General features: G+C 38.7%; 1 protein-coding gene across 1 annotated transcript; it reads left to right on the top strand.

Annotated features, from left to right (window-relative positions):
* Nucleotides 1-2,696: 2,696 nt before the first annotated feature.
* Nucleotides 2,697-10,735, top strand: LOC112041578 (acid-sensing ion channel 1C-like). Its single transcript, XM_086994488.1, has 7 exons — nt 2,697-3,334; nt 4,088-4,822; nt 5,494-5,581; nt 5,839-5,948; nt 7,558-7,656; nt 8,292-8,386; nt 8,887-10,735. The coding sequence occupies exons 2-7, from the start codon at nt 4,232-4,234 to the stop codon at nt 9,353-9,355; spliced, it is 1,452 nt and encodes a 483-aa protein (XP_086850614.1). The 5' UTR covers nt 2,697-3,334; nt 4,088-4,231; the 3' UTR covers nt 9,356-10,735.
* Nucleotides 10,736-10,737: the final 2 nt, after the last annotated feature.

Here is a 10,737-nt window from a genome sequence, read left to right as displayed (position 1 = left end):
TTTTTAAGCAAAACAACGCGGGGAATAAGGTGTTTAGTTCGTGTTTTATAGCCGCCCGTATTTATTTAAATATAGTCAATCTTTACTTACATGTATTTCAAGACTTTCCACTAGGACTATGTAGAGAAATATGTACCCACTAGAAAGAAGAAACTCGCAAGAGTTATCTTTGTTCTTATATCCGCGAATGCCTTTTTGCAGTCTGATCGACATAATACATGTACGCAAGTTACATGTATCCGACTTCCAGCCCTGTACATGTATGTTAATGTAATATATAAGATGCCAAACCTTCGCCTCAATATCCGACCAAATGCCATCATATATTTTCATGTAGCAAATCTTAAAGAAATTCCAAAGGACATCGTCTCATACTTAAAAAACATAAAAAAACGGCATTTCAACCGATTTTTTTCCGTCTTCTGTGTGTGCTATATACTGTAGCTATACAGCAGTTCTGTGTTATGAATTACTAAATGTACGTCATTTGGCGGACTTTTACAAAAACTGGAGGGACGGACATATGTATGAGCGCCTTCTCCCCACCTCCAAACTAGCTGTCGCCGCAGGGGCCCTGCAATTAAACCTCGAAACCGAGATTTTATCCGTTCAGTGGCGCGTGTGGAGGCGGGGTGACCATCAGGGTTTAGCGGCATCGCAATTGAAGTGGGGTCAGCAACATTTAGTTCGCGTATCAGTTAGGCCGCGGATTATCTCTTCTGAATGCGCTCATAGATCCAGCTTCCAACCAGAAATTTGAAGAAGGTGCAGTTTTGCAGCTTTTGTTTTTTTACTGACCGAGTGATTAATTTGGTTTGTCTTTTGGCATGTCGACTTATTTGAGTTATATGCGTTAAACGGGTTCTACGCTCGTTTCATCTGTAACTTTAAGCGGTCTAAAATCATCTACATGTAAAATGGGAGGCAAGGAAGCGATTGATCTGCGTCAGCTATTCAGTACGGACATCATCCCCTCATAACGATGAATGTGTTGGCACCGATAAGAGTTGCAAACATGTATTTGTCCAAGGTAAAACAATGCCTTAGATTTGTCCATGTCTTCTCATATTACCATCCGATCACCTACCACCTGGGAAGATAAAGAGGTGTCCATTGAATTTGGGAGTAATGCGACACGAACATACCTGGATATACGTACAAGTACATGTTTTGCGGTGTGAAGTTCAATTAACCGCTTACTACAACAAAGATAATGTGTGTTTTATTGTTAACATACAATTCATATACATTTGAATTTGTTCAGTTGACTAAAAGAGTCCACTGCAAAATGAATGTAACCAACCATTATTCAAATGGTCAAGCAGGTTATGGTTTATGAAATTAATCTTTGGCCCGCCGTTTCCAAATGTTCAAAAATTAAGTGGAAAATATTTTCATTTTCTATTTTCAATATAGTCGTTGAATAAAGAGTTTCATTAGCGCAATAAATGTGCGTGTTGATTCGAGAAAGCTGATTGTAGAAATGAATACTGTCAATCCCTGTTTTTCGTCACGTTTTGTTACAATGCGCATCCGTTTGCAAAGCCTCAAGGCTATAACAATCACGGTCTCTATTAGTTAGTTCCAGTTTCTTTGAAGTTGATGAGTCAATTTCTTCATGGTTATTAGCGTATTTGACAATTTGTAATATTTGTTGAAAGCGCTTTTTTGATGGAGCTTTTTTTTAATCGATATATTGATCATTTCAAACAAAGGTAAAACAGATAAGATTTCAAAGCGGCATGTATTTGACAACAATGGACTCTTTTTTATTGCCAGTGATTTTTTCCACAATATATCAGTTTAATTATAATCGATGTAAAGGCAACCCGTTGCTAATTATCATGTAAACTCGGAATTAAACGAAGCGGTATTTCAATATTTATTTAGACGGTTTTCTAAGGTAAAGATTCAAACGATATATCCCGATTCAGTTAGCAAAAATGTCGTCGATTCGTACACAAGCGCAAAATAGAGCACCTAATGTAATATTTTAATGTTTGTACATGTTAATTGTGGTGACATAGACACCTATTCTATCTCATTCGCTCTCTCTCTCTCGGTCGATACATTTCCGATGCACTATTATTCAACAAGCTAGTCACAAAATTGCAATTGAATGGCATCGAGTTTGACGGCACGTTTAACTTTATTTACACCGTCATAATAGCGCCATCGTCTCCAAAATGAGAACGATGGGTTATAGGGGGTGAATGGGCGTGGGGGAGGGGTAGGGGGGCTTTGAGGGGGTGTTCGATGAGGTAGTGTGGGTGGGAGGTAGACGTCTTCTTACAAGCGCTATATTTCGAAACCTGGTCTGAATTTGTAGACCGAAATCCAAGTATTCTCTGACTCAGGATAATCAACAGTAGTCCAATTATGTAAAAAAACACCCCTGTTTATATCACGAAAATAATGACTCATGTTTTAAATGACGGATGAGGTTGGTACGTGGTGGGGTCCGTGAATGTCAAAGGTTGATCTGAAAAATGACAAAATGAAAATAAAAAAATAATGACTGTTTGCCTTAAATGGCATAGTCACGAGTTAAGTGGCTGCAACCTGCCTGTATTATTGACTGAATTGGTCAAATAGTTGCCCCGTAACAGTTTAGATATGAGATTACGGGGAGGGGGTTAATTTCTGGTAAGAGTCTAAGGTACGAAGTCACAATGGAATGACCTGCCAAGCTGCTTAAAACCATGCACAATGTAGATCGGGTACAAATAGATCCTGCGCAAACACTGCTTGGATAATACAAAGAACACCCCGGGCTTCAGTGTATTAATTTTCATATGACTAATACTGTACTTCTGTCGTTAATAAAAATGGATTAGGCAGGGTCATGTGTGCCCGGTGACCTATGTAGTTTTATAACTAGTTTATACAAGCATTCTGTTGAGTGAACTTTGAGTGTAACTCTGGCCGAGCGAGGGGTGTGTGTGTGTGTGTGTGTGTGTGTGTGTGTGTGAGAGAGAGAGAGAGAGAGAGAGAGAGAGAGAGGTGTAACTGTAATATCTAATTAGCATCACTTAACAGTGACCTTTACTCCAGTGTTATTTATCGATACTAACGTAAACACTTTTACGCTGGTCCATTAATTGGAAATATCGGCTTGGGTTTTAATGACTGAGAACGTCGATGAAAATTGAACGTTCTTTTATGAATTATTAAGCGTCTGTAAACGTCGTGTCATTAATACAGCTTCTCAGCCGCCTATTATATTTATGAAAATAAAGGCGTCTCTGGCGTTCAGATAACTACATACCGTCACACGACGAATGTCGAGTGATGTCATAACTCGCCGCTGAAGCTGGAGAGGAAATTTGTACGGGTAAGTGTTTTCTAACATTGTATTTACCCGTTGTTACATCGCCTTCAAACCATGCTGTTAAGTGTGACGGTATTACATAGCACAACTTTGTAAATGCTGTTAGCAATGGCAACCCGATCTCAATCGCATAAGTCTCCAGGGTCCATTTGCTTTTGACGTTGTCCACTCAGTCTAATCTCGTCCAGTGTTTGGTCAAGCAGAGTCAACTGAAATTGGATATTTTCTTTTATCAGTTTAATGTGACAACATTTCTATTATTTCAAGGTATGTACATATAGTTCTACTTTCATTAATTCAAAAGTGCGATCAGCTTTGGGCAAGCACAATGTATCCACATCACAGTATATTAAACGCGTTGCCTCTCTATCGTGTGTTCTGATTTTTGTCACATCACCGACACAGAGATTGTTCAGACAAGAGAGTTTTAAACCAACTAACCAACTAGGTCTGAAAGAGGCTCAAAAATGTTAAAACCAACTAGGTCAGAAAGAGAATCAAACGTTTCAAAGGGACATTGTTTTGGCCGCTAATCTCTGATAGGCGATTACGTAAAGTCGATTTAGGGATATCGGATCTGAGAGCGGTTCAGGATCGATCAGATCACAATAAAAGGGTAGCTGACATTACTTAATAGGCTGTTGTATGTGATGGACGCCATTATGGTTCTGATACTGTGGCAACGTCTGAGCCTGCAGCCAGTATTCCCTGTAGTCGGTGATCATAGACACATATTCTTTTGAATTTCTTTTTCAGAGATAGCTGGAAGAAATAGAACGACTGCAAGGAGAGAAGCAACGGTGGACGATATACTAAGTAAAGCAATAGTAGGGGATTACGTACTGGAATAGAATTCTCTGTTTATTAAAAAAACTCTCAGCGAAGTTTGATATTAGCACAATGAGTCAAGTCGATCCCTTCTCCGTGGACTACAGAACAAGTGAAAGAAAGCAGGCCTTTACCGACGACGGTCTCATTTCATTCAATGTGTACAACAGAGGAAAGCAGAAACAGAATTCCCGCGATATTGTGAAACAGTTCAAAGCAGAGAAGGACGGAGACGACGAATTCTCACTCAGCTCAGAATTGTCCAGTTTTGCCAACGATGTCAGCATCTTGGGTATGAAGCAAATCGTGAATCCGAAATTTTCGCTCTTTCGACGGGCCACGTGGCTGTGTTTTGTGTTGGCGGGAACTGGATTTCTTATTTATCATCTGTGGAACAGACTCGATTATTATTTCAGTAACCCGGCCTCGGTGAACATACGGGTCAACTACGACGGATCGCTGCTTTTCCCCACAGTGACAATTTGTAACAATAACGTGTTCCTCAAAAGCAAATTGGCTGCAAACAATGAAACATATATAGGGGATTTATTTTATCCTTCTTTCGATTCATATCCAAATTGGAGTGCTTATAACTTCACCGGTTTTAACTGGACGGATTTTTACTACAGAAATGGCTATTCTGTCATGGACGTTTTCGGAGGGGTAAGTGACGTCATATATACATGTATAATATATAATATACTACATCCATAGACATCTGTATTTTGTCGGTCTACATAAAAACAAATTCAATCACTGTGTAGAAATGTTAAAGAAGAGAGAAAATGAACGCCAATGAGACTATCGCAATAGATGTCGCGTTTTTCAGCTTTTGGGTATTTTGTTAAATCATGAGGTCGATAAAATGTTCCTGCATTTAATCTCCCTCTCTCTTTCTCATGCTTCACATAATTACTTAAAGGGTGTATCTCCGATATAAATTGCTAGGCTCCTCTATAGCCAAAAATCATTTAACGTCGTCTGCTTTTTCTTAATTACAAATAACTTATTGCACGAATTATTTGAGAAAATAGATATTGAATGGTGTGCGTTGGGGTCTAAATAAAGTCAACATGCCTTTTAGGCTATAGTCACCGTACTTTTGCAAGTAAACGTGGAGGCAACTTGTCAATGGTTTTGTTTTGATAATGGTGCAAGAGGCAATTATTCTTTCTAAGAGGCTACACTTATAGCCTATGCTTAGAACACTCGTTTAATTTATCATTTTGTCATTATTGTTGCTGTTGTTTTTTGTTGTTGTTGTTGTTGTTGTTGTTGTGTGAAGTGACGTGACACAATAAATGATCGTTTTAAAACATTTTTTGTCATTCTAGTTTTGCTTTTGGAAATCTTCGCCTTGTCAAGCCAATGTATTGAAGCCGGTCATCACCGAACATGGCGTCTGCTATCAGTTTAACTCAGGTAAGAAAAAAATACTCAGTGTATTGTTGGGGCCATGAATAGCCTCTCTCTCTCTCTCTCTCGCTCTCTCTCTCTCTCTCTCACACACACACACAACACACACAACACACACACATCCGCACCCACACGCGCTAAAATACTTTGTAATCAATAAGCGGCATTGAATTTTACATCAAATAAAACATTATCATACTACATTAACATATAATAACACTTACGGGGTTTAGAAATCAAATAGTCATTTCCTATTAAAACAGGTGATGAAGGAAAGCGATCTGACGTCGAGGGGTCACTATATGGGTTGATGATAAGCTTCATGACGAAGCAGGAAGAATATCTAGTCGGCTCGTATATTGCAGGGTATACGGTAAGTATAGAACTCATTCTTAGTGGCCTCGTTATATTGTAGAATATACGGTAATACCCCCGTCACAGTAGAGGTACCCTGAGTGTCAGAGCAACGTAAAAATTAGCTTGTTAATATTAAATATACCTTGGAGTCATTTTTACCATAATGTTTCGAATGCTGCCGGAATGCCGTGAGAATATTAAGAATGCAGTCATAATGCAGTTAGAATACTGTTCAAATGTCATTCGATAAATTTCCTCTTGGAATGCACTTCGAAAGTTTTTGACATGACAAAAACATTCGAGCCGGCCACAAGAATGGGTAAATATATTTGGAATGCACTCAGGATTTTTAGGATGTTTTTAGAATGCTCTTCGAATATCCTTCGAATATCCTGGAATTTTATTTCAGACGCCATTCTTAATCATTCCGCCTCTAGTGTGACGGGGATTTTATACCCCGCCAGAATGTTTCGAATGTGCCTCGGCTGAGCTGAAATATTGTTGCCAGCAATCGAACTGCACTAGTGCGCCGTTCAAAGTGTATTCTAAATATTCTTATTACCTTCTGACAGCATTTTAAATATTCCTAACTGCTTTTGAGAGCTAATACAGTCGAAAGTGCACTCATCATTCCTAGCAAATTCAAGCGCATTCTGAGTATTCCAACGGTACTCTTACAATAATTAAGGTCAATTTTAAATTTTTCCCCGAATATTGCGCGAATTTTAAGAATTCTTCGTTCAGGCTCATTGTTCTTCATTCCTGCTGATTCCGAATAAGTGTGACGGGGGCTTGAGTCTAGAACTCATTCTTAGTGGCTTCGTATATTGTAGAATATAGGGTAATTAGAGCGCATGCGTGATACTTTCTAGATGCATTTTCACCTACTAAACGCTCTAGGTTCAATGGATTTATACCCGGCTATTTCGATAGCTATTAAGTCGGTGGGTGTACAGTTGCCCGAAGAGAAATACAGGTTAACAACATTTGCCTCCCCCTTCTCTCCCCCCCCCCCCCCCCCCCCCCCCCCCCCCGTTCAGCTGTGATCTGGATCATCTTGAACGTTTTGATTAAGTTAAATTTCACTTGTAAGACAAAAGGAAAAAGAAAGGCAAATGATGGAAGGAAAGACAAATATCCTCATCTCCGTATACCCGCCGTCACATAGTATTTTGCATCCTTTAATTGATAATTAATTCAACGCATTAGGAGGCTTATTATGAATAAACAGACTTACATATTGACAGCTTGGATGCTCTCATAACTTTTTGTATTATAGTTATAAAAAGGCTTGAAATCAATGAGTTAAAACTACTGTATTAAATCAATATCGTGAAATATTGTTTTAATTCAGTGTATGCAGATTATGCTTCATAATAGTTGATTTTATGGCTACTAGCACTAGTATGTAATCATGGTAAGTTTTTCTGAAAGAACCACGGTCAGTCGAACAAATTCAGTCGGAATTTGGTCTACATTGACTCACTGATCGTCTAAATAAAAATCATGAAAAAAAGAAATCAGACATGGGTGAAAGTGTCATGGAATTCCTCGTAAAAACTAGAATTATATTTATTTCAAAGAGTTTTTTAGTATATTTTACTGCTCACACTGTGTGATTCTAGATCCTCCTGCACAATTCTAAGGATCACCCTAACGTCGTCACCCAAGGTTTCCAGGTTGCCCCCGGGGGCAGCGCTAATGTCGCCATAAAACAGAAATATGTGAGTATAAATGTGTGTGTGTGCGTGTGTGCGTGCGTGCGTGCGTGTGTGTGTTTATCAAATAGTATTGTAACGCACTAAGTATAATTTTCAATATATAATGCATTCATCAATCGCAATGAAAACAGTCACTCTGCATTTCTTGTTGTAATATGACGATCTGAGTAAAAATTCAACTTCGAGGGGCTGCTTGGAATTTTCGGACAAATAATTCTGTTTTATAATTCAGTGAATTATCTAAGCATGCGGTATTTGACGAATGGACCTTTCAAAACATACACGACAAGAACTGTTGAGTCTGCTTAACTTATATTATAGTATTTTTAATTAACTATACATTTTCACATCACCGAGAGCAAGATGCCTTATGGAACAGAGGTGGTACTAACCATACACGTATTGTTTTCCAAAGGTCACATGTCACACTTTTTAAGAATACCATGTCTTGAGGTATACCGGTTTTTAGATTCCTTTCTTCTTCGTTTTATTTTATATCATTTTATTTTAATTATTGATTTACTTTTTTATAAAGGAAAAAAACGCTCTACAAAAACTTTGTATGAATGAAATATGTAACACTACGCAGTATATATATTGTTTATCTATTAATATGTACTTTTTTTTCATAACTGCAGGTGAAAAATCTACCACAGCCCCACGGGCAATGTGCGGATAAGCAACTGGCTTATTTCCCACACTACAGTAAAATCAACTGTCAGGCAGAGTGCTTGTGAGTACTAGTAGAAGCAATACTTGTCCTTCTCACACAATTACATTGTAAAATTCGATTTTTTTTCACAAAACGCTGTTGTTCGCATACACTAATTGTCAATTTGCCCTATTCAGGCGCATGTATTATATTGATAAATCCCATATTCTTATTGTGCATTAGATGGCAAATGTGCCCCCACAAATCGCCTGTAGATAGACGGATAGACCACAAGTAAATTTAGCACCAGTGTGTGTTACATTTAACATCGCTTCAGACCTAGAAACAGCTTTGACACCGGCAGTAGTATATGTATAATAGTAGATCAGGTTTAACAGTGTTTATATAGCTGCCCTTTGTCTCGAATAAACATATTCTAAGTCAAATCTATATCCTACTTTGTTGAAAAGTAAGAACCTTAAGCACGGGTAACTGTAAAATTAGTTACCGTATCACGGTTGCCTTTTCCATCTTTTGTCTAGATGTACTCTATCTCCAGTTCGTCTTTATTTCCATTATAGACACAACAAAACTATAGAGAAATGCGGCTGTCGATTGGTTTATTACCCTGAAGTACCTGGCCTTAGGGAATGCTCACCCATTGACGTCAACACGTGTTGGGGACCCCTTCTCACCAACGTCTCACAGATCATGAAGAACTGCGCATGCACGGAGGCTTGCGAGACGTTCTACTTCGAGTACTCTGTAACGACCGGGCTAGTCTCTGATGTGTCGGCTCAAGCCGCTGCTGTCTTCTTAAACACTACCCAGACCTATGTGGAAAAGAACTACTTGGCCGTGTACCTGTACTACAAAGAAATGAGCTACGAGGAAGTGATTCAACAGGAAGCGTACAGCACGCTCACTCTGCTGGCGGATATAGGGGGCGCTCTTGGCCTCATTCTGGGCAGCACGCTTATGACCGTAGCAGAGATACTGGATTTCTTTCTTGGGTTGAGCATTTGGAAATTTTTCGGCGCGAAATTGTGACAGTGTAATTCGTGTTCAATTTTGGTTACATTGGGATTTTTAAGCGAAAAGATGTGTCAGTCACGAGTGAATTCAGGACTTCACTAAAATGCGGTGTAGGGGGCGTGATCGGCGGTAGGAGCAGTATACCTAATACTATCGTGGTAAAAAAGGTTGATTCCACTTTTTTTTTTTTTTTGTTACGAACGACCATACCACAGTTGTAAACCATTGTAAATAGTGATGTTCATTCCAGATGCGCTATCTATGACTCATGGCACAAACATTGCCAATTGAAAATATTCATGTTTTATGCCGTTTATTAAAATGTAGAGCATTCTATCTCTCAAATCTTGAAAATCTGATATTCCACACTGTTTTCCACAAGGTTAAAAAAAAAAACGTAATATTCAAACGGCTCAGCCATATTTCACAAATTTTACGAATCATAAGCATCAGTATGTGATGGTTAAAGGTCACGTGTCTTATGGCGAGCGCGTCTACCGCGTATTGCAATTATCTCCTGTAGGCGGCGAGGCAGCCTTCAAGGGCAGGGAAATCTGTTTTGGGGAAATGTTCCCATTCATAAAGAAATGCTTGTCGAAAATTGCCCAGGTAATATATTTAGGGGGTTGGATTTCCTATGCATTGCTAACTCCATTGCGTGACACAGGTGCTTGGTAGGGTTAAGTATCGAGGCTCAAAGAACGTCGTTCCGTCCTCGGACATTGTGTTTCTGCAATAAATTACTCACCGGGTGAGAACTGTGAGCAAATGTGTTCTCTTGATAAGCCTGAAATGAATGACCCCAGCTAGATAATTCTGTCTCATTTTACCGAACAGGTTTGCATTTTATTTGATTCTTCATAGGAAAAAAAGGAGCAACGAAACCCTTCTGTCAATAAAACAGCATAGAATAACTTATAATTATACGGTATACATGTTTGTATTGAAAACAGGCTCATGTTAGTCGACAATATTACGTTTTAATACTTGCGTCTTTCCGCTTGAAGCGTTATGAACTGTAAATGTCTTACAGGTCATCTGTAAAACGACGGATTTTTTTTAAATAGAAAAACGTGGAAAGTTTCCATGGAGCAAAACAATGGCCAAAAGCCATTCATTATTTAAACATGTGTCCTAATATTATGACAGGCGAACCAATAATTGTTGCATGCATATTCTAGTTATTATTATCCTTATTGTTACATTTCGTCAATCGCTTTGCTATGTAATTGTTGGGGGTGATCAATAAGTATTCAACCGTGGAGGCTTAATTTGTGCATTGCAAACACCCTGTGTCAACCTCCCGATTGTGTCAATGTCATATTCATTTTATCACTAGATGGAACGATTCCACGTGTTTTCATACGGTTTACCTACTCTACAGCAAAAGGATGAAA

This window comes from Lingula anatina, chromosome 8 (genome assembly GCF_051362555.1).
Source record: "Lingula anatina isolate TDL-2025a chromosome 8, LinAna3.0, whole genome shotgun sequence".
Classification (NCBI taxonomy): Eukaryota; Metazoa; Brachiopoda; class Lingulata; order Lingulida; family Lingulidae; genus Lingula; species Lingula anatina.
This window is presented reverse-complemented; position numbering and strand designations above follow the sequence as displayed.

Bases quoted from the DNA above. Each gene is read 5' to 3' on its own strand.
- LOC112041578 (XM_086994488.1), top strand. From the start codon at position 4,232: ATGAGTCAAGTCGATCCCTTCTCCGTGGACTACAGAACAAGTGAAAGA. The intron at 4,823-5,493 runs GTAAGTGACGTC...TTGTCATTCTAG, and splicing joins TCATGGACGTTTTCGGAGGG to TTTTGCTTTTGGAAATCTTC. The intron at 7,657-8,291 runs GTGAGTATAAAT...TCATAACTGCAG, and splicing joins TCGCCATAAAACAGAAATAT to GTGAAAAATCTACCACAGCC.